The 25,661-nt window shown below is 41.3% G+C and overlaps 1 protein-coding gene across 1 annotated transcript in view; it reads left to right on the top strand.

Moving 5' to 3' along the window:
- EPS15 (epidermal growth factor receptor pathway substrate 15) overlaps positions 1-25,661 on the top strand; it is a 150,817-nt gene that overhangs the window by 114,101 nt on the left and 11,055 nt on the right. Inside the window, exons 15-21 of the mRNA XM_060231803.1 lie at positions 4,048-4,245; positions 6,837-7,031; positions 8,371-8,445; positions 8,627-8,714; positions 16,854-16,889; positions 18,740-18,870; positions 20,047-20,116. Coding sequence (XP_060087786.1) covers positions 4,048-4,245; positions 6,837-7,031; positions 8,371-8,445; positions 8,627-8,714; positions 16,854-16,889; positions 18,740-18,870; positions 20,047-20,116 — 793 coding nt within the window. The remainder of the gene's footprint in view (positions 1-4,047; positions 4,246-6,836; positions 7,032-8,370; positions 8,446-8,626; positions 8,715-16,853; positions 16,890-18,739; positions 18,871-20,046; positions 20,117-25,661) is intronic.

The raw sequence follows: 25,661 nt of genomic DNA, 5'->3' as shown, positions 1-25,661 counted from the left end.
GACCTACAAAAATAAGGGTTTTTTATTGTCAAAGAGAATATAATATTTCTAGAGGGAGGAGAAAAGAAATATCCATGATACTTTTAGTTGTTGTTAAATTGTTTATTTAAAATATTTATACCCCACTTGATCTCTGCAAACTCATATTAAATTACACAGTTTTAAAAGTATATTCATTGTTAAAAACATAGGCAAAAACAGTTGTTGTTGTTACTCAGTTGCACAGTCGATTCCGACTCTTTGTGACCTTGTGGACCAAGTCACGCCATGCCCTCTTGTCTTCCACCGTACTCCCAAGCCTGCTCAAATTCATGTTAGTTACATCAGTAACGCTGTCCAGACATCGCATCTTTTGCCGTTCCCTTCTTCTTTTGCCTTCTGTCTTTCCCAGTATCAGGGCCTTCTCCAGTGAGTGCTCCTTTCTAATTTGGTGGCCAAAGTGTTTGAGCTTCAGCATCTGACCTTCCAGGGAACAGTCAGGGTTGATTTCCCTTAGGACTTGCTTTTCTTCCTCAAATCGTGTCCTACAGACCTCATGGGCCTCTTTCATATTCATTACATATGCCTTAATTTTCATTGTTCAGCTTTCTCCCCAAATGCCCTCTAGAACAAAACAGTGTTACAAACCTCGTTAAAAGTGGCAGCTGAAGTCATCCACTGCACCTGATCCTGGAGGTCATTCCAGAGGAATTGACCTGCCACGGAGAATGCCTGAGTATTGCCAGATTGACACTCCTAGGTGAGGAGAAAGCTGTCTGAGGACTGTACCTGGAGATGCAATGTGAGATGTATGAAAGGCTTTAAAGATAACCAGCTCTTTGGATTGGGCCCAGAAGCCTATAGGTAACCAATAAAGCTGCAGTGGCAATGCAGCTTCAGGCTTTCTTGGAGGATGCTGTTGTCCTGGATCCCTTCCAGTCTGGCTTCTGCCCTGCCCATGGGACGGAGACAGTGTTGGTCGCCTTGGGGATGATCTCCAGAGGCATCTGGATCAAGGTGGTTTGGCGCTGCTGATCTTTCTTGATCTGTCAGCAGCGTTTGATACAGTTGACCATGAAGTGTTGGCCCACTGCCTTGCTGATGCAGGGATACGGGGACTGGTCCTACAATGGCTGGTCTCCTTTCTCCAAGGTCAGGGACAGAGGGTGACACTTGGGGGTGAACTATCCAAGCAACACCCATTACAATGTGGTGTGCCACAGGGAGCAATTCTCTCTCCAATATTATTTAACATCTACATGTGCCACATTGCCCAGATCATCCAGAGGTATGGGCTGGGGTGTCATCAATATGCAGATACCCAGCTCTATCTGCTGATGGACGGCCACCCAGATTCAGCCATGCTGGTGCAGAACGCTGCTGCATGGATGTTTACTTCGTTGCCTTTACGGGCACGGATCCATCCTGTGCTGCGTGAACTACACTGGCTACCCATTGAGTACTGGATCCGGTTCAAGATGCTGGTACTTACCTTTAAAGCTCTATATGGCCAGGGACTAGCATACCTTCAGGACTGCCTCTCCCTGTATGAGCCCCACAGGTCCTTACAATCAGCAACCCAACAATTTTTGGTAATACCCGGCCCCAGAGACGTCCATCTAGCCTCGATGAGGGCCAGGGCCTTTTCAGCCCTGGCCCCTGCCTGGTGGAATGAGCTCCCCCTGGAGATCTGGGCCCTGCAGGATCTGCTTCAATTCTGCAGGGCATGTAAAACAGAGCTCTTTCTCCAGGCTTTCAGCTGAGGCGGTGGGCCTCCCCCCTCATTCCATCCCAGTGCTACAAGATCTGCCATGTCTGTGAGGCAGAATCTGCCATCTTAGTCTTTGTAATTTTACATTTTATATATTTTTAATTGGTCTTTTACTGTTTTTACTGTTGGCTTTTCATGATGTAACCTGCCCTGAGCCTGTTCTACAGAAAGGGTGGGCTAAAAATTGAATAAAATAAATAAAGTTAACAGAGCACTGTATAACTGACTCATGACAGGAGCCTCACTGCTGCATTTTGTACTGATTGAAGCTCCTAAGGCATTTTCAAAGGCAGCTCCATGTAAACCGCATTACAGTATTTAACATAGATTTATTTATTTATTTATTTATTTATTTATTTATTTATTTATTTATTTATTTATTTATTTATTTATTTATTTATTTATTTATATCCCGCCCTTTCCAGTGAGTGGCTCAGGGCGGCTTACAACATGGAATCTAACATAAATAAGGTTTAAACATTTAAACAGTAAAATAGTTAAAACATTTAAAACATTAAGAACAGCAGAAGTCTAGTAAAACCACACTTAGTTTCTTGTGGCAGTTAGTCATAGGCCAGCCGGAAGAGGGTTGTCTTACAGGCCCTGCGGAACTGAGCAAGGTCCCGCAGGGCCCTCACCTCTTCCGGCAGCTGGTTCCACCAGGAAGGGGCCATAACAGAAAAGGCCTGGTCCCTGGTAGATTTTAAACGGACTTCTTTTGGCCCGGGGATAACCAGGAGGTTTTGAGTTCCCGATCTCAGTACTCTCTGGGGAACATGTGGGGAGAGATGGTCCTTCAGGTAGGCAGGTCCTAGGCCATATAGGGCCTTAAAGGTAATAACCAGCACCTTGTACCGGACTCGGTAAGTTATTGGCAGCCAGTGCAGGTCCCAGAGCCCCGGCCAGATGTGCTCCCTTCTTGGGAGCCCTAGCAGCAGCCGGGCCGCGGCATTCTGCACTAGCTGCAGCTTTCGAGTTCGACACAAAGGCAGCCCCATGTAGAGAGCATTGCAGTAGTCCAACCTCGAGGTGACCGTGGCGTGGATCACTGTTGCTAGATCGTCGCGCTCCAGGAAGGGGGCCAACTGCCTTGCCTGCCTAAGATGAAAAAATGCGGACTTGGCAGTGGCTGCTATCTGAGCCTCCATCGTTAAGGAGGACTCCAATAGTACCCCCAGGCTTTTGACCCTGTTCGCTACTATCAGCGGTGCACCGTCAAAAGCTGGCAGGGGGATTTCCCTCCCCGGACCCCGACGACCCAAGCAAAGGACCTCTGTCTTCGCTGGATTTAGCCTCAGCCCGCTCAGTCTGAGCCACCCAGCCACTTCCTGTAGCGCCCGGTCTAGATTTTCTGGGGCGGAGACCGGTCAGCCGTCCATAAGCAGATAGAGCTGGATGTCATCAGCATACTGGTGGCAACCCAGCCCATACCTTCGGGCGATCTGGGCAAGGGGACGCATTTAGATGTTGAATAACATCGGGGAGAGAACCGCCCCCTGAGGCACTCCGCAGTCAAGTGTGCGCCTCCAGGATAGCTCACCCCCAATCGCGACCCTTTGTCCCCGACCTTCGAGGAAAGAGGAAAGCCACTGTAAAGCTAACCCCTGGATCCCCGCGTCGGCAAGGCGGCAGGTCAGTAACCGATGGTTGACCGTATCAAACGCAGCCAATAGGTCCAACAACATCAGCATCGCCGAGCAGCCCCGATCCAGATGCCGTTGAAGGTCATCTAGATGTTACGGTGGCATGGATCAGGATGGCTAGGTCAGCAGAACCTAAGTAAGGGGTTAGTTTATAAATTAAAAGTAATTGAAAGAAGGCATTCCTAACAACAGCACCAACTTGCTTGTCCATTGACAAGTGCCAGGTCCAAGAATACCCACAAGCTTTTAACTTGATCTACTAGAGAAGCCTCATCTGAATTTGGTACATCAGCACCACCTAAACACTATTTAAACTGGGTTTTTTAAAAGTATTAATCATTAGACTTACAAAATCTCGAAGAAGAGACTCAGTTTTTATGCAGTATAGTTTTCTTTTCTTGATATACAGTGAAAACCATAACTTCCAGGCAGAAGAAAAATATCTGTTGTAATAAAGGCCAAGGTAGATATAACTTCTGTTTCCCAGCATGCCAGTTGAAGCCGACACAGAGATTGTTGGCCTGGAAGGGAAAAGATGTGGGCTATAAATAGCTGTTGTCACTCCAATGTCCTGTTATATGCCCCAGTACAGGCTTAAGTTAGGATTAGATGCTGAATACTACAGTGAAATATGTTTCTCATGTTCTGTTGCAGATTGCATCTCTGAAGGCAGAAATAACTGATCAGGAGTCCAAAATCTCAACATGCAAAGATGAGTTAAATAAAGCTCAGGAAGAGCTTATCCAACTACAGCAAGAAACTGCAGAGCTAGAAAAATGTGTAGAGGCAGGGAAGTTACAACTGAGACCTCTTCAGCAGGATCTTCAGGACTCCCAACAAAAAATTGCTTCAGTAAGGAAAACAGTTTTTTTGTCATTTACATGTTTCTTCTTACAGTTTTCTTTTCTCCTTTAACCACTGATATCTAGCTCAGATACCTCATCAATTTTTTTCAGTCTAATTAAATTTCCATTTTCATCCAGCACAAATAAGACCCAGACAACACAAAATAGTCTTTAAAAGGCCTATCTTAAAAGTCAACCAATAGAATGTTCAAGGCATGCTGAATTTATGGAATCAGCAAATGCCTGGAACTGTATTGTGTTCCCAAAACATAGTTGTGGAAGCTACCCATGTTTTTTCACAATTTGAGTTTATTTAAACAATGCACTAGATTTGCATCACAGTTTCAAGTGAAAGGGGGCCATAGTATTGAAAATAAATTGTGATTCTTGAAAATTTGACTAGAAACTAACACAAAGTATGGAATGAAGGCTTTCTCCAAATTCTTAGGATTGTTTCACACATTACATGTTTAGAGTATGCCTAGAGAGCCACATTGTACCATAGCAGCTTACAGACAATTTTCACAATGTACATGTGGTCAAATGTGTGGATTTGACTAAAAAAGAAAATGCTCCAAAAGGAAACTGTAAAAGAAAAGTGCCAATGCATAAACCACACGAGTCTAACATGAAGCAGCATAAGAGTCAGAAAACTAGCATAAAATAGATGGTACACATAAAATAGGTAGTAGATTAAAATGTCTAAAAGAAAAAAAATGTATTCACTTGGTGACTAGAAGACTGTAGATTCTGTGTCAGGTGATCCTTCAGGGGGCAAAAGGTCTACAATATAGGTGTCATTCTGTGAGGTTTTGCCAAGTAACACTTAGATTTCAACTTATGAAAGCATAGGTGAAGCTTTATTGATATGTTACTAGTTCGAACCTTTCTCTACAGAGTGAAACTAAAACCTACAAGCAGCATTTAATTATTTCAGAAACGTGCCCACCCCCCAAACTTCAAAGAAATAATTCTTCAGGCAGCAATTCACAGTGCACTCATCTCCTTATCCTGGAGATGCAGAGGACATTCCCAGCCTTTTCCAGATCCTTGAAAGGAAGGAGGGGAGGGGAGGCCCCACGTTCCCAAGCAGTTACTATTGGCCTTAGTGTGAACAACAAACTACAATCAGTGATAGTCAGGGCCGGATTAACAATTAGGCCAAGCAGACATTGACCTATGGGTCCCCGGACCTTTAGGGGCCCTGGGATGGCTTTCCCCACCAGTTTTCCCTCTGCTTGCAGCCCTCCCAGCCTGCATGTGCAACCAGCAACTGAGCCGCTCTTCACCCAACTTGCCTTGTGTGGCTGCTGCTGGCATCGTCACCAAGTTTCCCTCTCTCTGCCTCTCCCCTGCAGCTTTGTCAAAGGGGCTTTTGAGAAGGTGCCTGTAGACTGCAGTGGGGGCCACAGGCGGCAGGGCAAGCGCTCCGGCTCTGAGATAATTTGCAAGCCCCCCCCCTCCCGATTTTGACTGCCTAGGGGCTTCCACAGGATTTAATCTGGCACTGGTGATAGTTGTGTTCAGGGGTCATTTCATAGGAAAAGAGGTGCCGGAGCTCATTAGCACAACTCATTTGCATATGCCACACACCCCTGACATTACCAGAAGGTGTACTAAATTATATCAGCTCAGCATTCACCTTACAATGCTTCTTGAATCACAATTGTCATAATTAAACCTTACTCCCATCATACTTACTTTCACCTGTGTGGCCACAGTGGCATGATGATTTCCATCTATCTGCGTCGTATGTTCAGGTTTTTTCCCATTTTTTGTGGGGGGAAATGTTAGAAAGTTTGTCAAATCTTGGAGTTCAGCAAAATTCGCACAGGGGGTTTGAACAATGGAGCCCAGAGAAGCAAGGGTTTTTGGGGTGGGGGGGGGGAGGTAAGAAAGAAAGCACACAATAAAATTTAGAGGTTCCAGAGCTTGAACTCCTGGCCAAAATGAGGCCTGGTTATGTTGTAGGTAAAACCATCCAGGAAGAAAAATAACAATGGCAGCAGGAGCACATACTATGGATCCTGATGCATTCTTAAGAAGGCACCATCTCTGTTCACCCACCTGGTTTCAGTCTGGGGGTACACATCAAGGTCTTCTGATAATAATCTCACCAGGAAAGCAGCTCCATATGGGAGATAGTGATCTTTGATCTCAGAACTGGTCCCAGAGTTATATGTGTAAGCACCACCACTTGCTTTGAAGCTTTATAGACTCATGTTTCTGATAACTCAGTTTCTGCATCCATTAAGTATTGTCAAAAACTGGTATTGTGGAGAAAATTTAAAATATCCAGAGCTAATATTGAGATCTGCATTTGTTTATGAATGGAAGGTCATCCTGATAGTTCAATGTTAGAAAGCCTGAAGGGAGGGGGGTAGTTAGTAGAGTGGTGGTGAGAAGCAGATGGATGCCTCTTGCAAAGAGGCTTGGGAAGTACATAGGAATCTGTACTATTACCACTTTTTCATTGTGTTCTTAAAAGTGAGAGTGAAAATTCTGAAAATAGGCAAGTTACATAAATATGTGAGGACATGTTCTATTTTTGCATTCTCTTCTAGATTGTTGAAGGTTATATATGATTTCTCTGTACAGGTGCATGAAAAACTTCATGAACTCAAAGGATTGGAAAGCAGCCAGTCTAGCTGGGAGGCTCAGCCACACAGCACACTACTTAATGGGAATGAAGATCATTCTAGCCTCAGCAACAGCAGCAGTGAAACAGCTAACTTGAATGAGAATGTTGACAGAGAGATAGCAGATACTGAACAACTAAATCATGAATTTCCTGTAAGTTTGTGTGTGTGTGTATGAGAGAGAGAGAGAGAGAGAGAGAGAGAAAGTGCAAGAGAGATGCAAAATCCACATATGCATTCAAGCCTGGATTTTGCAAACCCAAACTATTTTAAGAAAATCACATTTTTTAAAATAGGAGATACACATCAATTAGTTCCATAAGAAGTTTTTTTAAAAATTAACAATTTGCTGTCCTTGAAATGAATCCAGTTATAGAGCTCTTGGGAAGCTATTTTGTATGCAAATGTTAAGGATGTCAAAGGTTGTGTCACGGCTGGGGCCGGGTCAGGCAAAGTCCAGAGGCAGTCCGAGGTCTGTAGCCAGTAAGCAGGAGGGTCTGAGGCGCCAAATCCAAATCAGTGTACAAGTATCGCAGGTCCGAGGTCCAGAAGCCGAGGTCAGGGAGTCCAGAAGTCAAAAGCCAAAGTCAGGGAGTCAGGAACCAAAGTCAAGCCGGAGTGGATGCTAGGATGTCAGGGAGATGACTAGTTGCTTCCACAAAGCCTCCTCCCAAAGCCCACAGCTATATAGCCCTCTGCTGGCTGTTGCCCGTTTGGGCTAATTGCTGGCTCAGGGAGGCAGCCAGGATCCTGTCATAACTCAAGCATCCTTGCTCTTAGGAGGGCCAGAATCCTCTCAGAACTCAGGGCTCAGGGAGCGTCTTGCTTGTGAGCGTGCCGCCCTCCTCCGATCCCTGAGGTCCTGCCGGAGGCGGTCACGCACACGAGCCACCCGAGAGGGCGAGGCAGGGGGGCTGGGATCTTCTCCAGCAGGAGGCAGGGGCACTGGTGCAGGTGGCAGGGGCACAGTTTCCTCGTCAGACTCAGCTTCCTCTGCAGGGTCCCCAGCACCCATGACAGGTTGCCCCACTGGTGGACCTCTTGATGGCACTTGGGTTTTTTGGCCACTGTGTGACACAGAGTGTTGGACTGGATGGCCTGACCCAACATGGCTTCTCTTATGTTCTTATGTCCATTCTTTGTCTTTTTTAAAAAGAGATTTTCTTTATCCAGCCATAAAGATGTCATAGGCTAGCATGGTTTGTCTTGTTCTGGATGTTAAATAACAGAAATAAAACCAGGAAAATATCTAATTCCATATACCATGATTTTTTTTTTTTTACTCCCAAGATTAGGTTCATTTTTTTCACACTTCAGTGAAAAAAAGTGTATATTGGGAAATGAAAGCCAGTAAAAATTTCTTTTCGGGAATTTTGCTTCTCTTGGCATAGTTATTCTTTAGCACATACCAATTCACTTACATCTTTCTCTCTCAAATGTTTTATATCACAGTAGAAAATTTATATGTGCAAATTTTAATTTCCCCCCAAAAGGCCAGAAATAGTCCAGAAACGGCAGTAGAAGTGGAAGAAGAAAAAGCGGTTCTGCCACCAGCACTTACTAAACAAGTGAGTTTGTTCAGTATTTTTAAGTTTCAGCATGGCAAAATATCTAACTAGTTCTACATGAGTTGAAAACATTTAATAATTCTGTTTGGGGGAAAGGGTACAAACAGATGCAATACCCTAGAGAATTTGTATAGTGTTGTGGAATGGAAATAGTATAAAATATCCTTTTTCCCTCTCCAAGGAAGATCCATTTGATGAAGAATCTCATCAACTCTCTGAACAGACTGCAGAATCCACTTTAGACTTCTTTGAGTCTGACCCCTTTGATAGTAAGTAATCTATGTCTAGGTCATAGTTCGCTAAGAACGTGGGTACTGCTATCTAACCTGCATTTAGATAATGTATGGTAAGGTATGTCTTACAAATTGAGGTTCTCAAACACCAGAATCAGTATGTCTAAGGACTTGTTTTTATTAAAGTTTTGTACTATTCAGCAAGTAGACAGCTGGGTGGCAAAACTGTGTACTGACCATATGGTGACTTGCCTGCCTGGTGCGAAGGTAGCGGACATTACACGTGTCGTAGATAGGCTGATAGACTGGGGAGGAGCCAATGGTCGTGGTGCATGTTGGCACCAATGATGTGGGGAAATGCAGTCATGAGGTCCTGGAGGAAAAATGTAGGCTGCTAGGCAGGAGACTTAAGGCCAGGACCTCCAAGGTAGCCTTCTCAGAAGTGCTACCTGTTCCACGTGCAGGGCTGGAGAGACAAGCACAAATTAGAAGTTTCAATGTGTGGATGAGAAGATGGTGTAGGGAGGAAGGGTTTAAGTTTGTTAGGCACTGGGATGCTTTCTGGAACAAGCGGGAGCTGTACAAAAGAGACAGTCTCCACTTGTCCCCAGATGGAACCAGGCTGCTGGCGCTTAAAATCAAAAAGGTGGCAGAGCAGTTTTTAAAGTAAATCTTGGGGGAAAGCCGACAGGAGATGAAATGTCTCTGGTTCGGGAGGACTCATCTCAAAGAGATGAAGGGTTAGCTGTTACTTTGCTACTGGGTAATGCATCAGAGTTGTCCACTGAGATGGTGACAAACAGTATGGCTGTCTGCCAAAGTCTCGAGGCAGCAGGAGGAAGGTTGCGGGCCTAACTTGCCTGGGAAATTATAGATGTTTGTATACAAATGCTAGAAGTGTTCGAAGTAAAAATTGGAGACTTGGAATGTTTAGTGTTGGGTGAAAACATAGACATTGTGGGAATTTCAGAAACTTGGTGGAATGAGGAGAATCAGTGGGACACGGTGATTCCTGGATATGTTATATCGGAAGGATAGGGAGGGAAGGGTTGGAGGTGGGGTGGCTCTCTATGTCAGAGAGGGTATACAGTCCAGTATGACTGAGGTCAGAGAATTAGATTCCCTTCTAGAAATGCTTTCGTCAAAATAAAGGACCCAAAAGGAAATTTAACTATAGGAATTTGTTATCGCCCACCAAATCAAAACATAGAGGACTATTATAATATGATGGAAGGATTAAAGATAGCGGCTAAACGTAAAAACTGTGTCATAATAGGTGATTTTAACTACCCGCAGATTGATTGGGTCAATATGTGTTCTGGTTGAGAGAAAGAGATTAAGTTTCTAGATGCTCTCAATGACTGTGCTATGGAGCAGATGGTCACAGAACCTACCAGGGGTGGGGTGATCCTGGATTTGGTCCTAACTAATACCCAAGACCTGGTGAGAGATGTAAAAGTGATTGTACCGCTTGGGAGCAGTGACCATAACGTTATTGATTTCACCATTTGTACAAATAGGGAGTTGCCCCAAAAGACCAGCACAACCACTTTTAACTTTAAAAGGGGTAAATTCTCTGAGATGAGGCATGTGAAGAGGAAACTGAAAGGAAAGGTAAATACAGTCAAAACCCTTGGGGAAGCTTGGAGGCTATTTAAAACTACAATCCTAGAAACTCAGATAAAATATATACCACAAGTTAGGAAAGACACAAACAGGTATAAGAAGAGGCCTGCATGGTTAACAAACAAAGTTATGGAAGCTGTAAAAGGTAAGAAGGATTCCTTTAAGCGGTGGAAAGCTAGTCCAAGTGAGATTAATAAAAGGGAACACAGGTTGTGGCAAATCAAATGCAAGACTGTGATCAGGCAGGCAAAAAAGGACCATGAGGAGCATATTGCAAAAAACATAAAGACCAACAATAAAAATTCAAATATATTAGAAGCAGGAAACCAGCTAGAGAAGCAGTGGGGTCCTTGGATGACCAAGGGTTAAAAGGATTACTGAAGGAGAATAGTGAAATGGCTGAGAAGCTGAATGCATTTTTTGCTTCCGACTTCACTGTGGAAGATGAGAAGTGTTTGCCCGCTCCAGAACCGCTAATTTTGGAAGGGGTGTTGAAACACTTGAGTCAGACTCAGGTGGCAAGAGAGGAGGTCCTACAACTGATAGACGAATTAGAAACTAATAAGTCACCAGGTCTGGATGGCATACATCCAAGAGTTCTGAAAGAACTCAAAGGTGAACTTGTGGATCTCCTGATAAAAATATGTAATCTTTCCTTGAAATCTGCCTCTGTTCCTGAGGACTGGAAGGTAGCAAATGTCACCTCCATCTTTAAAAAGGGTTCCAGAGGAGATCCGGGAAACTGCAGGCCAGTCAGTCTGACTTCAATACCGGGAAAGTTGGTAGAAACCATTATCAAAGAGAGAATGAGTAGGCACATTGATGAACACAAGTTATTGAGGAAGACTCAGCATGGGTTCTGTAAGGGAAGATCTTGCCTCACTAACCTGTTAGAGTTCTTTGAGGGGGTGAGCAAACATGTGGACAAAGGGGACCCAATAGATGTTGTTTACCTTGACTTCCAGAAAGCTTTTGATAAAGTTTCTCATCAAAGGCTTCTTAGTAGGCTCGAGAGTCATGGAGTAAAAGGACAAGTCCTCTTGTGGATGAAAAACTGGTTAATTAATAGGAAACAGAGTGAGTATAAATGGGCAATCTTTTCAGTGGAAGATGGTAAGCAGTGGGGTGCCGCAGGGCTCAGTACTGGGTCCCATCCTCTTTAACTTGTTCATAAATGATTTGGAGTTGGGAGTAAGCAGTGAAGTGGCTAAGTTTGCAGATGACACTAAATTGTTCAGTGTGGTAAGAACCAGAGAGGATTGTGAGGCACTCTAAAGGGATCTGTTGAAGCTGGGTGAGTGGCCGTCAACGTGGCAGATGAGGTTCAATGTGGACAAGTGCAAAGTAATGCACATTGGGGCCAAGAATCCCAGCTACAAATACAAGTTGATGGGGTGTGAACTGGCAGAGACTGACAAAGAGAGAGAGATCTTGGAGTAGTGGTAGATAACTCACTGAAAATGTCAAGGCAGTTTGCGATTGCAATAAAAAAGGCCAAAGCCATGCTGGGAATTATTAGGAAGGGAATCGAAAACAAATCAGCCAGTATCATAATGCCCCTGTATAATGGTGCGGTTTCATTTGGAATACTGTGTACAATTCTGGTCACCGCACCTCATAAAAGGATATTATAGCATTGGAAAAAGTCCAGAAAACTAGAATGATTAAAGGTTTGGAACACTTTCCCTATGAAGAAAGGTTAAAACACTTGGGGCTCTTTAGCTTGGAGAAACATCAACTGCAGGGTGACATGATAGAGGTTTACAAGATTATGCATGGAATAGAGAAGGTAGAGAAAGAAGTACTTTTCTCCCTTTCTCACAATACAAGAACTCGTGGGCATTCAATGAAATTGCCGAGCAGTCAGTTTAAAATGGATAAAAGGAAGTACTTCTTCCCTCAAAGGGTGATTAACATGTAGAATTCACTGCCACAGGACGTGGTGGAGGCTACAAGCATAGCCAGCTTCAAGAGGGGATTGGATAAAAATATGGAGCAGAGGTCCACCAGTGTCTGTTAGCCACAGCATATCGTTGGAACTGTCTGGGGCAGTGATGGTCTAATTCTTGGTGCTTGGGGGGGGGGGGGCAAAATGGAAGGCCTTCTAGCCCCACTTGTGAACCTCCTGATAGCACTTTGGGTTTTTTTGTGGCCACTGTGTGACACAGAGTGTTGGACTGGATGAGCCTGATCCAACATGGCTTCTCTTATGTTCTTACTTTATAGTAAAGCAAGCGATAACTATACTACATGCAAATAATACAAATTTCTACTAATTTTAATTATCCACCCTCTTGAAAAAAATTTTTTAAAAGATCACTGACCTAAAACCAGTAGGAGGATCTCAAGTGAATCTTCCTGGGCAGATCTTCCTTATCAGCTCTTGTTTGCTTTCTCAGCTGTGCTTCTTTTCTCAGGCCTTGGGATCAGACATCCTGATTTGTGAGTGGCTTAAAGGACTTCATTTTCTCCCACAATGCTTATCCTGAGATTTGTTCACTCAGTAGTAGAGCTCAAAGTAGAACAGATTCTGATCATACCATTCTGGCCATGGAGGAATTGGTTCCAGGATCTACTCACGTAGTCCTCTTAGCTTCTGTGACATTACCCTCAGAGCTGGGATCTTTTGTCTTAAGGTCCAGTGATCAGCCCACAGCCATATCTCGTACAACTGATAGTTTGGAGGTTGAGCAGTGCTAGGTCTGGGTATAGGCTATTCAAGAGAAATTGCTTCAGTGTTCTTAGCATCTTATAAGGCCTCAACCAATGTACACATGGCAGTTTTCATTTGCTGGTGTTCCAGCAAACCCTTAGGTCAAGAGGCTCGAAGTTGGAGACCTGTGGAAGTTCCTTCAGTCACCCCAGTATGGAGCACCCTAAGATGTCAGGTGGCAGCCATTTCAGCAGTCATTGGGTTAAAGCAGGGGTAGGTCTTGCTCACAACACTTAAGGGCAGGGCTTTTTTTGAGTGGGAACATGTTGGAACACAGTTCCAGCTGACTTGGCATTGGGAGGTGTGGCCTAATAAGCAAATGAGTTCCAAATGTGTGAAACAATGCTGATACCAGGGGGTGTGGCCTAATATGCAAATGATCCCTGCTTCCCCCCCCCCCCCCAAGCCATGCTTAAGCGTGTTTCCCTGCTGAATCCCCTATAGAACATTGATTTCCTGCAGGGGAGCTACATACTGTTTTTTTCTGGTCTTAACACTATTTCAATTTATGGCCACCTGTCCATTTGGGGAGTTGACTCCCTTTAACATAGCCTTTCTGATAGGCATCACATCAGCTTGGAGAATTTCAGGTGTGCGTGCTGTTTCAGTTAACAGATACTTTTATATCTATTTTTATTTTAGTGATGCCTTCAGTATGCAGATATGACCTTAGGAAGGGAGACCTTCAGAGGTTGAAGTCTACTTCTACTATATCTTTGACCAAGGGATGCACAGTTTTTCTGCATCTGGGAAGTTAGTCTGTCCCACCTGACACACTGGCAAAAAAGAAAAGAAAAGACTTGCTCAATTACCATGAATTTCTCTTTGGTTCTAGGGTCAGGGCAATTCTCCCACCGTCTTCTCTTCAGTTCTGGTTCTGAGACTAGCTTTTACAGTGAGTGCTTGGGATGACTTCTTCCAGGCTAGTCTTCAGACTGTTGCAGTTTGAGTTTAGACTTTTTCTGTTCATACCTGGTGGGATGTCCCCCTCTTTCTCAACTGTCACAAAATTTTTCTCTGTATCCTATTGGATCAGTTATGTGTATAGTCTTAAGAGGAGCTTTTGAAAGCTACTCGATGGGGAAACACCTCCTTTTGCTGTCAACAGAAGTTAAGAAGACTGTGAGTAAAGGGGGAGACAATCCTAGAAATTAGACTCTGCTTGTACTTTAGTACATTAAGTGAGCAAATATTCCTTCCTTTCTTGCACCTGTAGTCTCAAGAGGTGATTGGTGTATGATGTAGAGTCAGTGTATATCATTAAATTTCTATTAAAGAGATGGGCCATGAGCTCTTTGCAAACAACCTCTTTCAGTGATAATATAATACTGCCAGTGCAGCATTCTTTTTTGAAGCCTGGCACATGTGCCAGTTTAATTCTGATGTGTCAGTAGAACTATACTATTCTTTTTGAAATTCACACAAGAAGTAACTATTGGAAATTTTACTAAATGTTAATGGCAGTTCCATCTTTTGGCTGGTGTGACAACTCTCTTGTTTCGGTAGATATCATTAACTCATCTTGTTGAGGGCCTATTTCTGTATTATGAACCGTTCATGGTTGCTGTGCAGTCCCACAGTAAGGCTGCTTAGACCGACCACGGGATCTTCTGCAGGAGCTCCATGTTTTAACCTGTGCTCTGTCAACCATGACTAATGGGTTTATCTACCTTTTTGCATTCTGAGGGGAAGCAGAGCACAGTTGTTTATTTCCTGTCAGGGTGAGAGGCACATGAGACAGTTCTCCAAATTTGGTTTTGTTATTTGTCAAGACCATAAAAACATAATATTGTTACTGATTTTAAAGAATTTTCTGGGTCCTCAGATATGTGTTTTGGAGTCATGTTTGTTCATTGGTTGATATAAGAGTATATTTTGTCAGTGTGTACACTGAGGATTAATTTCGTTGTGACTGCAGCATTTCATATTCCTGATAAAAGGAAATATTTGTTGGCTTACCTGGAATCTAAATATTTTACCAGAGGTTTACTAGCTTTTTAAAAATTGTTTTTGATACATATTGTACAGATTTTCAGTTTTGTAAATGCAGTTACATAGAAAAAGATATTAAGTAGATGATTCATAACACTTGTCATACTCCATCTTCAATGATATAAGAAAACAATAAACAAAGATACATTTTAACACAGTGAGACAGGAGAACTGAAAACCATCATACTACTGTCTACATCTACTATCATTTATACAATATTATCATTCCATTTTTAAAAATTTACATATTAAATCAGAAGAGTTTCCAGCTGAACATTAGTAAGAACTTCCTGACAGAGCAATTCCTCAGTGAAACAGGCTTCCTCGGGAGGTAGTGGGCTCTCCTTTTTTTAAGCAGAGGTTTTTAAACAGAGACTAGATGGCCATCTGACAGCAATGAAGATCCTGTGAATTTAGGGGGAGGTGTTCATGAGTTTCCTGCAATGTGGAGGGGGTTGGACTAGATGACCCTGGAGGTCCCTTCCAACTCTATGATTCTATGAAAATAGATTAAGGTCAGTAACCACGTTGGTCTGAAGCAGCAGAATAAAGTTTTAGTCCAGTGGCCCCTTTAAGATTAACAAAGTTTTATTCAAGATACAGACTTTCATGTCCATGCACACAAAAACGTGAAAATACTTACAACACGGAAGAGATATTGTACATATCAGTGGTTAAATCAAGTGCCTTTCCAGTAGCTTAGAAAAGGTTGCCAATACTTGCAAAACAGTAGCTTTTACTGCCATCCATCTCTTAAGTGTACACATTCTGTTAATTTAGATAATGTCAGCAGATACCATACTTCATCCTCATTCTAACATTATTTGAAGTATATGTTTCCAGTTTTTTGCTGTTACTAATTTAGGTGCTGTCATTATATCCTGAGTAATATTTCTGCTTGTACTTGGTACATGATCTCCTGTTATAACAAGTAAAACAACTTAATTTTTATCTATAGTGTAATGTACTCTGAAACTCTTTATTGTCATGAGTGCATTTACTATTTTTGTAGCTTATAAAGTAGATAAACTTTGTTTACAATGACCCTTTATAGATGCCATGGGATGTTCAAGCAAGTTGATAATTTTTACCTAAAGCTGTTAATTTTCTAAATGCTCAGGATGAGAAGAAAGCATTCAACTGTCACAATTTTTTTTAAAAAAGGTTTACAACAGACACAGACTCTCAGAGTGCAATTTGGTCATTTTTTTGTGTTCTCGGGAAAGAACAAAGAGGAAAGGGCTTCCACACAAACTCTTTCTGGATGGATTGTGTAGTCTACTAGAATTTGTTGTAGCCTAGGGTCAAGCAGCCCTGTGGCACAGAGTGGTAAAGCTGCAGTACTGCAGTCCTAAGCTCTGCTCACGACCTGAGTTCAATCCCGGCGGAAACTGGGTTCAGGTAGCTGGCTCATGGTTGACTCAGCCTTCCATCCTTCCGTGATTGGTAAAATGAGTACTCAGCTTGCTGGGAAGAAAGTGTAGATGACTGGGGAAGGCAATGGCAAACCACCCCATAAAAAAAAAGTCTACCATGAAAATGTCGTGATGTGACATCATCCCAGAGTCAAAAACAATTTGTGCTTGCACAGGGGACTACCTTTACGTTTTTTAGGGTCAAGAACTGTGACAATGGAAGGTATATGCTCTGAGTGGAGCTATCTTGAGAAGTGTTGCAGTAGAGGACACCTGTAAAGCAGCGCTATCATTGAGGGGTAGAAGAGTGCCCTTCAAATGCTAGAGAAGCTCTGGAAAGTTTTTGAAGTAGCCTGCTCAAGCTCTCTGTTCTTTGACTATATCGAACCACTCAGATATCACATATAGTCTTTCATTCTTTTTAAACAGGTGATCCTTTCAAAGATGACCCATTTGGCAAGATTGGTAAGAATCTTCTTTTCCTTTCAATAATCCAGAAGCAGTGATATATAAGGAACTACAAATTTTGTTTTGCGTAGAAACACCTGCACTTGACCTTGAACTTAGCAGGTTTTACCCAGTAACTGTTGATATAAAATAACCTTGTTATACGAGGAAAGAAAACCCTGCTTGCAGAGAATCTCTTCAGAGAGAACTGTGATAAATGATGAGCTTATTTTAGAACAAAAATTAGCTAGTTTTTAGTGTTCTGTCTGTGGTTTCCCAGGGAATTTAGGAAATGTAGTCTTCCAAGTATGCCTGATGTCCATGTGCCTAGTGTACATGAAGTTCTTTCCAACAGAAAATGCTTGTGGCTGTAAAGTGCTAGATGCTCAAACCCATCTGCTTTTGCAACCTGGCAGGTGGCCATAGCATTCTTTAGCTATCCTAACCTGTCCATTTTTTAAGGAAGCAGAAGGGCCACCTGTCAAGTTGCAAAAGCTGTGTGGTCTGAATATTTAGTGTTTTATAGCCACAAGCATTTTCTGATGAGAAGAGTTTTGTATATGCTATATATATTGACGTCAGGTACATATGAACATATGAAGCCACCTTATACTGAATCAGACCTTCGGTCCATCAAAGTCAGTATTGTCTACTCAGACCGGCAGCGGCTTTCTGGGGTCTTAGCTGAGGTTTTTCACGCCTATTTGCCTGGACACTTTTTAGTTGGAGATGCCAGGGATTGAACCTGGGACCTTCTGCTTACCAAGCAGATGCTCTACCGCTGAGCCACCGTCCCTCCCCAAGGTACACTGGGAAAACTGTATTTGCACTGGTGCCTGGGAAGCTTCTGTAGCAGCATTCTCGAGGCAAGGAAGGGGATATGAGAGATTTCCCTTCCTGTCACCACAACAGCTAGTTTATAAGGGTTTGGAGGATTACAGTGTAGGTTGAAGGGGGAAGGATTTTGTCTTTCTTGTAGTTTTGATGCTATCATAGAAAGTGCAATGGGCTCTGAATTATTCCAGTTTTGGAAGGGTTTTGTAAGAGGGGCAGGCTAGGACAGGACACAGCTGTTTTCTGAATTCTAGGGAAATATTTCTGAATCAAGGCCAGAAAAGCTGAGTTCACTCTTTTTGTTGTTTTTCCTGCTTGACTCACCTTTCTTTCATTGTGGCTTATGAGAAATAAAATAAGTGTGTTTCATAGGAACAGGAAGTGTGTTTGAGTGGATGGGGATCTGGGTTCTGGGTTTTGGTTTGAGTTCAGATTTCAGGTCAGTGGTCCGACATAGACTAGTTGTTGTGTCTTGGTTGCCTCAGTCTCTATTAATAATGTTCCCTTGCATGGGTGCTGTGAGGCATCACATAGTGTAAGCATTTGAAGGACTACATTAAGAAGGCAAGATAAGCGGTATTTTAATTGTTTAACATTTTTATCTTTCCCTTCCTCCAGGCAACTCAGGGTGAGATACGTGGATAGAGTAGTGATGTTATGTATATTGCCTTGTGAATTTCTGTGTCATAGCCTTGAAGATTGTGATAGCTTGTTGTATTTGTGTAAAAAGTAAAAATGTGTTAAATGGGAGCCATGTTACAGGTTGGGATATAAAGTGGGTCCCAGGTCTAGCCACATGGAAGACTTCGGGTATAAACTAGCTACCGGAGATTATGGTGTGAATGCCTTAAATGATGGGAAAGCTTTTCAGGAAATAGCTGTGCACTGGAAGTTTCTCCGACACTGAACTTGTAACTGATGAGGATAAATACATTGTTCATTTATCCTCAACAGAAACTATTTTATAGCTTTTGCTGGTAATATATTCAAGATACGTCTTCAATAATTCTGCCTTGGCTTTGTTTTTTCTAAAGATCCTTTTGGTGGTGATCCTTTCAAAGGTTCAGATCCTTTTGCTGCAGACTGCTTTTTCAAGCAGTCGTCCACAGATCCTTTTGAAAGTATTGACCCTTTCAGTGCAACCAGCAACAACAGTAAATCCACAGTAAGTCTGAGAGAAGGGAATATGTCATTTTCAGTTTGTATATGTGAAGCTTTAATGTGAAATGCTCCTTAAAATTACTCGAGTGAACTCAGCTTAGTCTTCCTGCATTTTCCAACAAGTCTGTTAAAGACAATAAGCATGTGGCCGCTGGTCTCTGTTGCTAGGTGCATTGTCATTCTTGTATAAGTCGTCAAGGTCAAGTGGGATGCAATACATAGAAAATCTGGCTTCCTTGATTTCTCGGGTATAATTAGAAATGCTAGACTAGCAGCCCCAATCTTTGTGAGCCTGTGGACACCTTTGGAATTTGACACATCATGGTGGGTGCTGCCACAATATGGCTGCCACCGGAGGCTGAGCCAGACAAAAAATGCAAAGCATTTTTTAAAAATAATCTGCACAACCAATCAAATCTCCAGTTCTCAATTAGAAGTCTTGCTAGATGAAAGCCCCACCAAATTTTAAAAACACTTGGCAGGAGCCAGAAAAGGTAACAATAGGCACCATGGCACCTATAGGCACCACATTGGCGATCCCATGCTAGACCATGTAGCACATCATTAAATAGTAGACAGAGGAGTAGATCAGCGCTGCTGTTCCAAATTGCACCCATTTTTTTAAAAAGTATGTTACTTAATAGTTATAACTTAATGTATTCAGCACCTGTTTTTTCAGAAATCCAAAGATTTTTCATAGACTATTGGTGTTTTAATAGCACCTGCATGGGTACCAGTAAATTGTGTGTCACTATTGCTTTGCTTAGGCAGAAATTCTCTGAGGTTTTAATATCTTAGAACCCTGAAAACTAAACATTGTGTGTTGGGTACATTTAACAAGCTGAAATTGTTTTGGTTCCACAGATTTTTATATGACTTCTTGAAAAAAGTTAAGTACTAAATGGCTGCAAGGAACTAAGGCAACAGCTGACTATTCAGGTTTCACATTAAAAGGCATTTGATTTCTTTTGAAATGCCTTTCTATGCATTAAATGTAGCTGTAAGATTTGTGTAACTGGGAGCCAACCACTCCTATATTCTTTGGCATATACTAACTGATTAAAGACTTTACAGAAATTGAGGTGTTATTTCTGAATTAAATATTAAGTTATTTAATAACATTAAGAATTGTTACAATTTACAGAACCTTACCTTAGATTTTTTTTAAAAAAAAAATTAGATGGAAACACTGATACACAATGACCCATTTGCTCCCGGTGGAACTGCTGTGACTGTCCCATGTGATCCAGGTAAAGAAATTACTTTCATATAAGTGCACATCTGTTCACATTTGTGAAATTTTAATAAGCTCAGTCACATTAATGTTTCTCATCGCATGATGACTAATATGTTACAATCAGTATTCAATTTCCTTCCAAGTGTACTCTAAATATTTTGTTGAAACTGGCATGGTTGTAATGCTACCTGTCACTTCATTGCCTGTTGTTGTTAATGGATTGGAAGTGGTTCACAGGAACTCACACTCTGCTCTCCCTCATGCATTAATTTTCCTGCCAGACTGAATAGTCCTTGTGTTTGTGTGAATGTTAACTGTGACTCATATAATCAGACTTGCTTCTAACTCATGATTTGAAGCCAGCATCAGCCTCTGATTTCAGATATCAGTTATAAGCTAACAATAGCTAATGTCACTACAAACATAGGGAGTAAAGAGTGGAAGAATGCATGCAACAAAAGGAAGTCTGGGAGTAAGCATGTGATGCTGCATCTGTCTGAGTTCCTTTAGCGTTGGTTAAAGGATAGGCAGTATTATATCTGCACTGACACACGCAAGTGTTGTGTTTATGGGTAATTAGATAGGATGGACTGTTTTGTCTCTGCTACAGACATCAAGACAAATTACAGTTATGGTTCCTTAACCATTAGTTTCCCATTAATATCTGAACTAACCTGCAGGTTTTTCTGCATTTTTCCTGACCACCCCCCCTCCCACTTTTATTCTTTATCGCGCTGGCATATTCACTGAAGTGAATAGAGTGCAAGACTAATAAGTGGTTATAAGTGGAATGCAAACTAGAATAGCTTGACATAATATTTAAACTGATAAACTGTAAGTGCCAGTATAACTAATTGTGAGTAGAGATGTGCACCTGAAAGAACAAAACCTTTTTGTGATTTGGAGGAAGAGTATAAATATCAGTATTCAGGTTCCTTGACACTGTGCTGATTCATTTGAGACTAACAATTGTGTGCAAAAAGATGGAATCTTGCCATGCTCTGTTAGTTTATTTGAAAGTTCTTTAATACAAGCCCTGCAGCATTGTTTATTGGAGGTCTTCGCTATCTGATGGAATTGTTTGTCGTCTTTTCTGAGCTGCACTGAGTCTCCATGAAAAAGGACACAATACTAGTCCATATCACATCTCATTCATGAATTGTTCATATTACTATCATCGCACTATAATTAAAGCAGCTGTCTACTCTCCAGTTACTTGGAAGTGAGTCTGAAACCAAATCCACCAAAATATGAAACTTTGCACGACCCCTGTAAAAATATATATATTAACATAAGAACATAAGAGAATCCATCCTGGATCAGGCCAATGGCCCATCCAGTCCAACACTCTGTGTCACACAGTGGCCAAAATTTATATATATAAATGAAAAAGCTTGACTCCACTCTCAATGAGAAAATCTCACCACTTACAGAACAGATTAAAGACTTATCCCTCCAAGTCAAGAAAACGGATGCAAAAACAGACTCAGTAATGACTCTGGGATGACTTTACAAATGAAAAATCAACATCTTCAAAAAGAAACTCAGGATTTAAGAGACAGAGTATTGATGCTAGAAACACAAGCTCATTCCCATCATTTGAAATTTAGAGGCTTCATTGAGACTCCAGAAGCATCCACTCTTTTACGTGACATGAGTATCTGGCTTGCTCAAATACTTTGCCTGGAACAGGAAACTTTTCCTATTCTACTGAAAGTGCATCATATAGGTGCTCCCAATAAACCACAGAGGAAACTCCCTAGAGACATCTTAGTTGCATTTGCAGATGTAAGGCAAAGAAGAATGATACTGGAAAAAGGACGTGAGATGGGTTATCTCTTATTTCTGGATACGAGAATACAAATCTATCCAGACCTGCCTCCAAAAGCATTGGAAACAAGGAAGAAACTCAAACAAATCACAACAAAACTGAGAGAAGCACATATTGCTTATAGATGGATCACTCCTGCAAAACTGATGGTGTATAAGAACGGGCACCAATATTTCGCATCAGATGAAGAATCAGGAATAGGACTCTTACAAGCACTAACGATAGATCCTCCTACATCTCAGAACAGAAAATCTGCTAAGAGGGAGCTGGCATTGACAGACTCACCTGAAAAAGAACAATCCTAACTTTCCTGTTGACAACTACAGATGATCCTGGAAACTGGACAGAAGATTTTGAAAATAAGTGGTATTATCTAGTTTGGTAGAGATTCAGTATGTTAACCGTATATTGCAGGGGTGGCCAACGGTAGCTCTCCAGATGTTTTTTGCCTACAACTCCCATCAGACCCAGCCAGCATGGCCAATGGCTGGGGCTGATGGGAATTGTAGGCAAAGAACATCTGGAGAACTACTGTTAGCCGCCTCTGGTATATTGCATGCAAAAGCGGGCGGGGGGAGGTAGGGGGTGCTGGAATGTACTGAATACCTCAATACTAGCTGGTATTGACCAAGGGACAGTTTTGTTCTAAATTCTGGTTAGGCCACAAACAAGATCGATTTGGGTGGGTGAGAGTGAGTTTAGGGTAGAATAGTTTTTTATTGAGTTTTTTATTGTAGAGCCAGTTGTATTAAGGGTAACAGATTAACCGTAGTGTTAGGTAGAACCAACAGGTATTTTATATAGCAGAAAACCTTAGTGAGAGTTGAGATAGAACCTAATACTTTATAATAAGGAGTAACAAGTTAGAACAACAGGATTTTTAAAGATAGGCTAGAAAAACAATCAGTTAACACTTAGACTTTAGTAAAAAACAATTTTCTTAAATATTCTTAACATAGCGTTTCCTTATTAGGGAACAGTGTTGTATTAACTGTATACTGTATAGAAATGGTAACCGTGTGGTCATGGAATGTGAGAGGTCTAAACAATGTAGTAAAAAGGTGAAGAATCACTGGGCATATCCTAAAAAATAAATCTCAGATATTACTATTGCAAGAGACAAATCACAAAGACAAGTCCAGACAATTACTTTCTATCAACTGGTACTCAGCCCAGTTTTCCTCTCCAGGTATGCCAAAATCTAGAGGTACAGCGATACTGTTAGCCAAAACAATCCGGCTTGATTAAGCTGAGTACTTTCCAGGAAGGTGAACTATTGCTGGGGGGAGACTTTAGCTATATATTAAATAATTTTGGGGACAGGTCAAATTTCAGAAAGAATAAAAATCGGGATGACACCCAGACGGAGATATATTATGTTATTTAAAAAGCAGGTCTACATGGCATATGGAGAAACAAGCATCAAGGGGAAAGAGACTACTCATATTATTCAGCCAAACATAATTCTTTCACCAGAATTAATTACTTTTTACCATCATCAGCTATTACCAAACAAATTACCAAGGCCAACATAGAACGAAAATCATGATCTGACCATGCCCCAATATCCTGTACTTTGACCACTGTAAATAAATTTAAATCTACAAAGAAATGGTCTTTAGATAAATCAATTTTATTTAAAAAATATAAAAGAACAGATAGCGACCAACATAACAAATTATTTCAAAGAAAATAAAATTGAAGACACCACAGTCCAAAATACTTGGGATGCCTTGAAGGCAGTAATCAGAGATCAGGCAATAGCAATTGCAGCTTCCCTGAAAAAAGAAAAACATTAAAACATTAAAGCATTGCAAGATAGTATTAAAAAAATTGAAAACCCAACATTAGAAATCTGGCAGTAAAAAGTTATATAAAAAACTGCAAGCAGAAAGAAAGATTCTAGAATCATTATTAACAACCAAAATTCAAAAAGATTTACTTTATGCTAAACAATCATATTGGTTAAAATCTCCAAGACAAATTAAATTACTAGCTTGGAAAATAAAAGAAAAGGCAAATGCAAGGTTAATCCACATGATAAAATCATAATCAGGTAAAATCCTTACAAATACCAATCAAATAGTCCAAGAATTACATCACTTTTATTCCAAATTGTACACCTCGCAAAATACAACACAAAAAGAAATTGAACTTTTTTTCAGAAACACAAAAGTATTACAAACCATATCAGCATCACATAGAGAAATTTTAGGGAAATTAATTAACTCAAAGGAAATTCTGGAAGCCATTTCTCAATTTAAAAACAATACTGCCCCAGGCCCGGATGGCTTTCCACCTTTTAAAATCCTATGTAAACATATCTTTGAATCTGGTCAAATCCCAAAATCATGGACTCAATCAGAGACCATCCTCATTCCGAAACCTGATAAAGACCTGAGCTCAGCAGCTTCTTATAGACCAATTACTTTACTAAATGCAGACAGTAAATTATTTTCAAAAATTTTGGCCAACCGACTAAAAAAAGTTTTGCCCGAATATATCAAACCTGATCAGACAGGTTTCTTACCCCGTAGAAATCTGATAGATAATACCAGAAGGGTGATCAGTTTAATAACACACTGTGAAGCAACTAAGAAAAAAGTAGCAGTCTTATCGCTGGATGTAAATAAAGCATTTGACAGTGTCAGTATCACATACCTACAAATGGTGTTAAAATTGATGGGTTTTGGGAATAATTTCACAAGGTCCATCAATGCACTATATGCAAACCCAGAACAAAACTTAAAATCAACAACACTTATTCCAGCTGGCTGTCCTTACAACAAGGTACATGCCAAGGTTGCCCCCTGTCCCCCTCATTATTTATTACAGCGTTGGAACTTTTGGCAGAACTAATAAGGTTACAGGGAAATATACAAGGTATACAAGTAGGTCATAAAAATCATAAGGTTGCGCTGTACGCAGACTATGTAGTTATCTTTATCACCAATCCACAGCATTCACTTCTGGTATTGCAAGAATGTTTTCAGCAATTCACAAAAGTTTCGGGATTATCATTTAATGATCAAAAATCAATACTGCACTGACTGAACTTAGATTTTAAGGAAATTACAAATTTATTATCGCTATATCCTTGCAAGGTAGTCACTAAATATTGGAGATATTTAGGGATTAACATCCCACTCAAATCAATAGACTTTATTTGCTATGAATTATACTCCAATACAAAAATCAATTGAAAAGCAATTGATATTGCACATCAAATTTTCTATGACTCATTCGTTAGCAATTGGTTGATGAAATTAAATTCTAAATTAGAGGAAAGTGATCTGAATATTGATTCCCTAGCCCTCATGTTTAAGAACGGGGCAAAAGCAATTATCCGAGACCGATTACTGAAATTGGAGTTGAAACAATCTCTGGCCAAAGTTGGGGGGACGTATATCCCATCCTTCTTTATAAGTGATTTCAAAAGTGCCAGGTATCTAGAAAAGATACAGCCAATTAAGATCAGGCGGATGCTGTCCTTGGTACGCTTGAACATCCTGGACACAGCAGTACTGAGGGGCCGTTTCCATAAGATTCCGCTAGAAGACAGGATCTGTCCGTGCGGCCTGGAGGAGGTTGACACTGTTCCCCATCTTATTCTGAACTGTCTTTTCCATACAGAGGTAAGGTACAAACTTCTGCGGAACCACCTAATGTTAGCTGAATCTTTAAATCAGGCTCAAGTCATGCACTTCCTCCTTGGGGACGGGTGTGA

This window comes from Heteronotia binoei, chromosome 2, assembly GCF_032191835.1.
Source record: "Heteronotia binoei isolate CCM8104 ecotype False Entrance Well chromosome 2, APGP_CSIRO_Hbin_v1, whole genome shotgun sequence".
Taxonomy (NCBI): domain Eukaryota; kingdom Metazoa; phylum Chordata; class Lepidosauria; order Squamata; family Gekkonidae; genus Heteronotia; species Heteronotia binoei.
The sequence above is the reverse complement of the archived record's forward strand: the minus strand, read 5'-3'. Positions and strand labels throughout refer to the sequence as shown.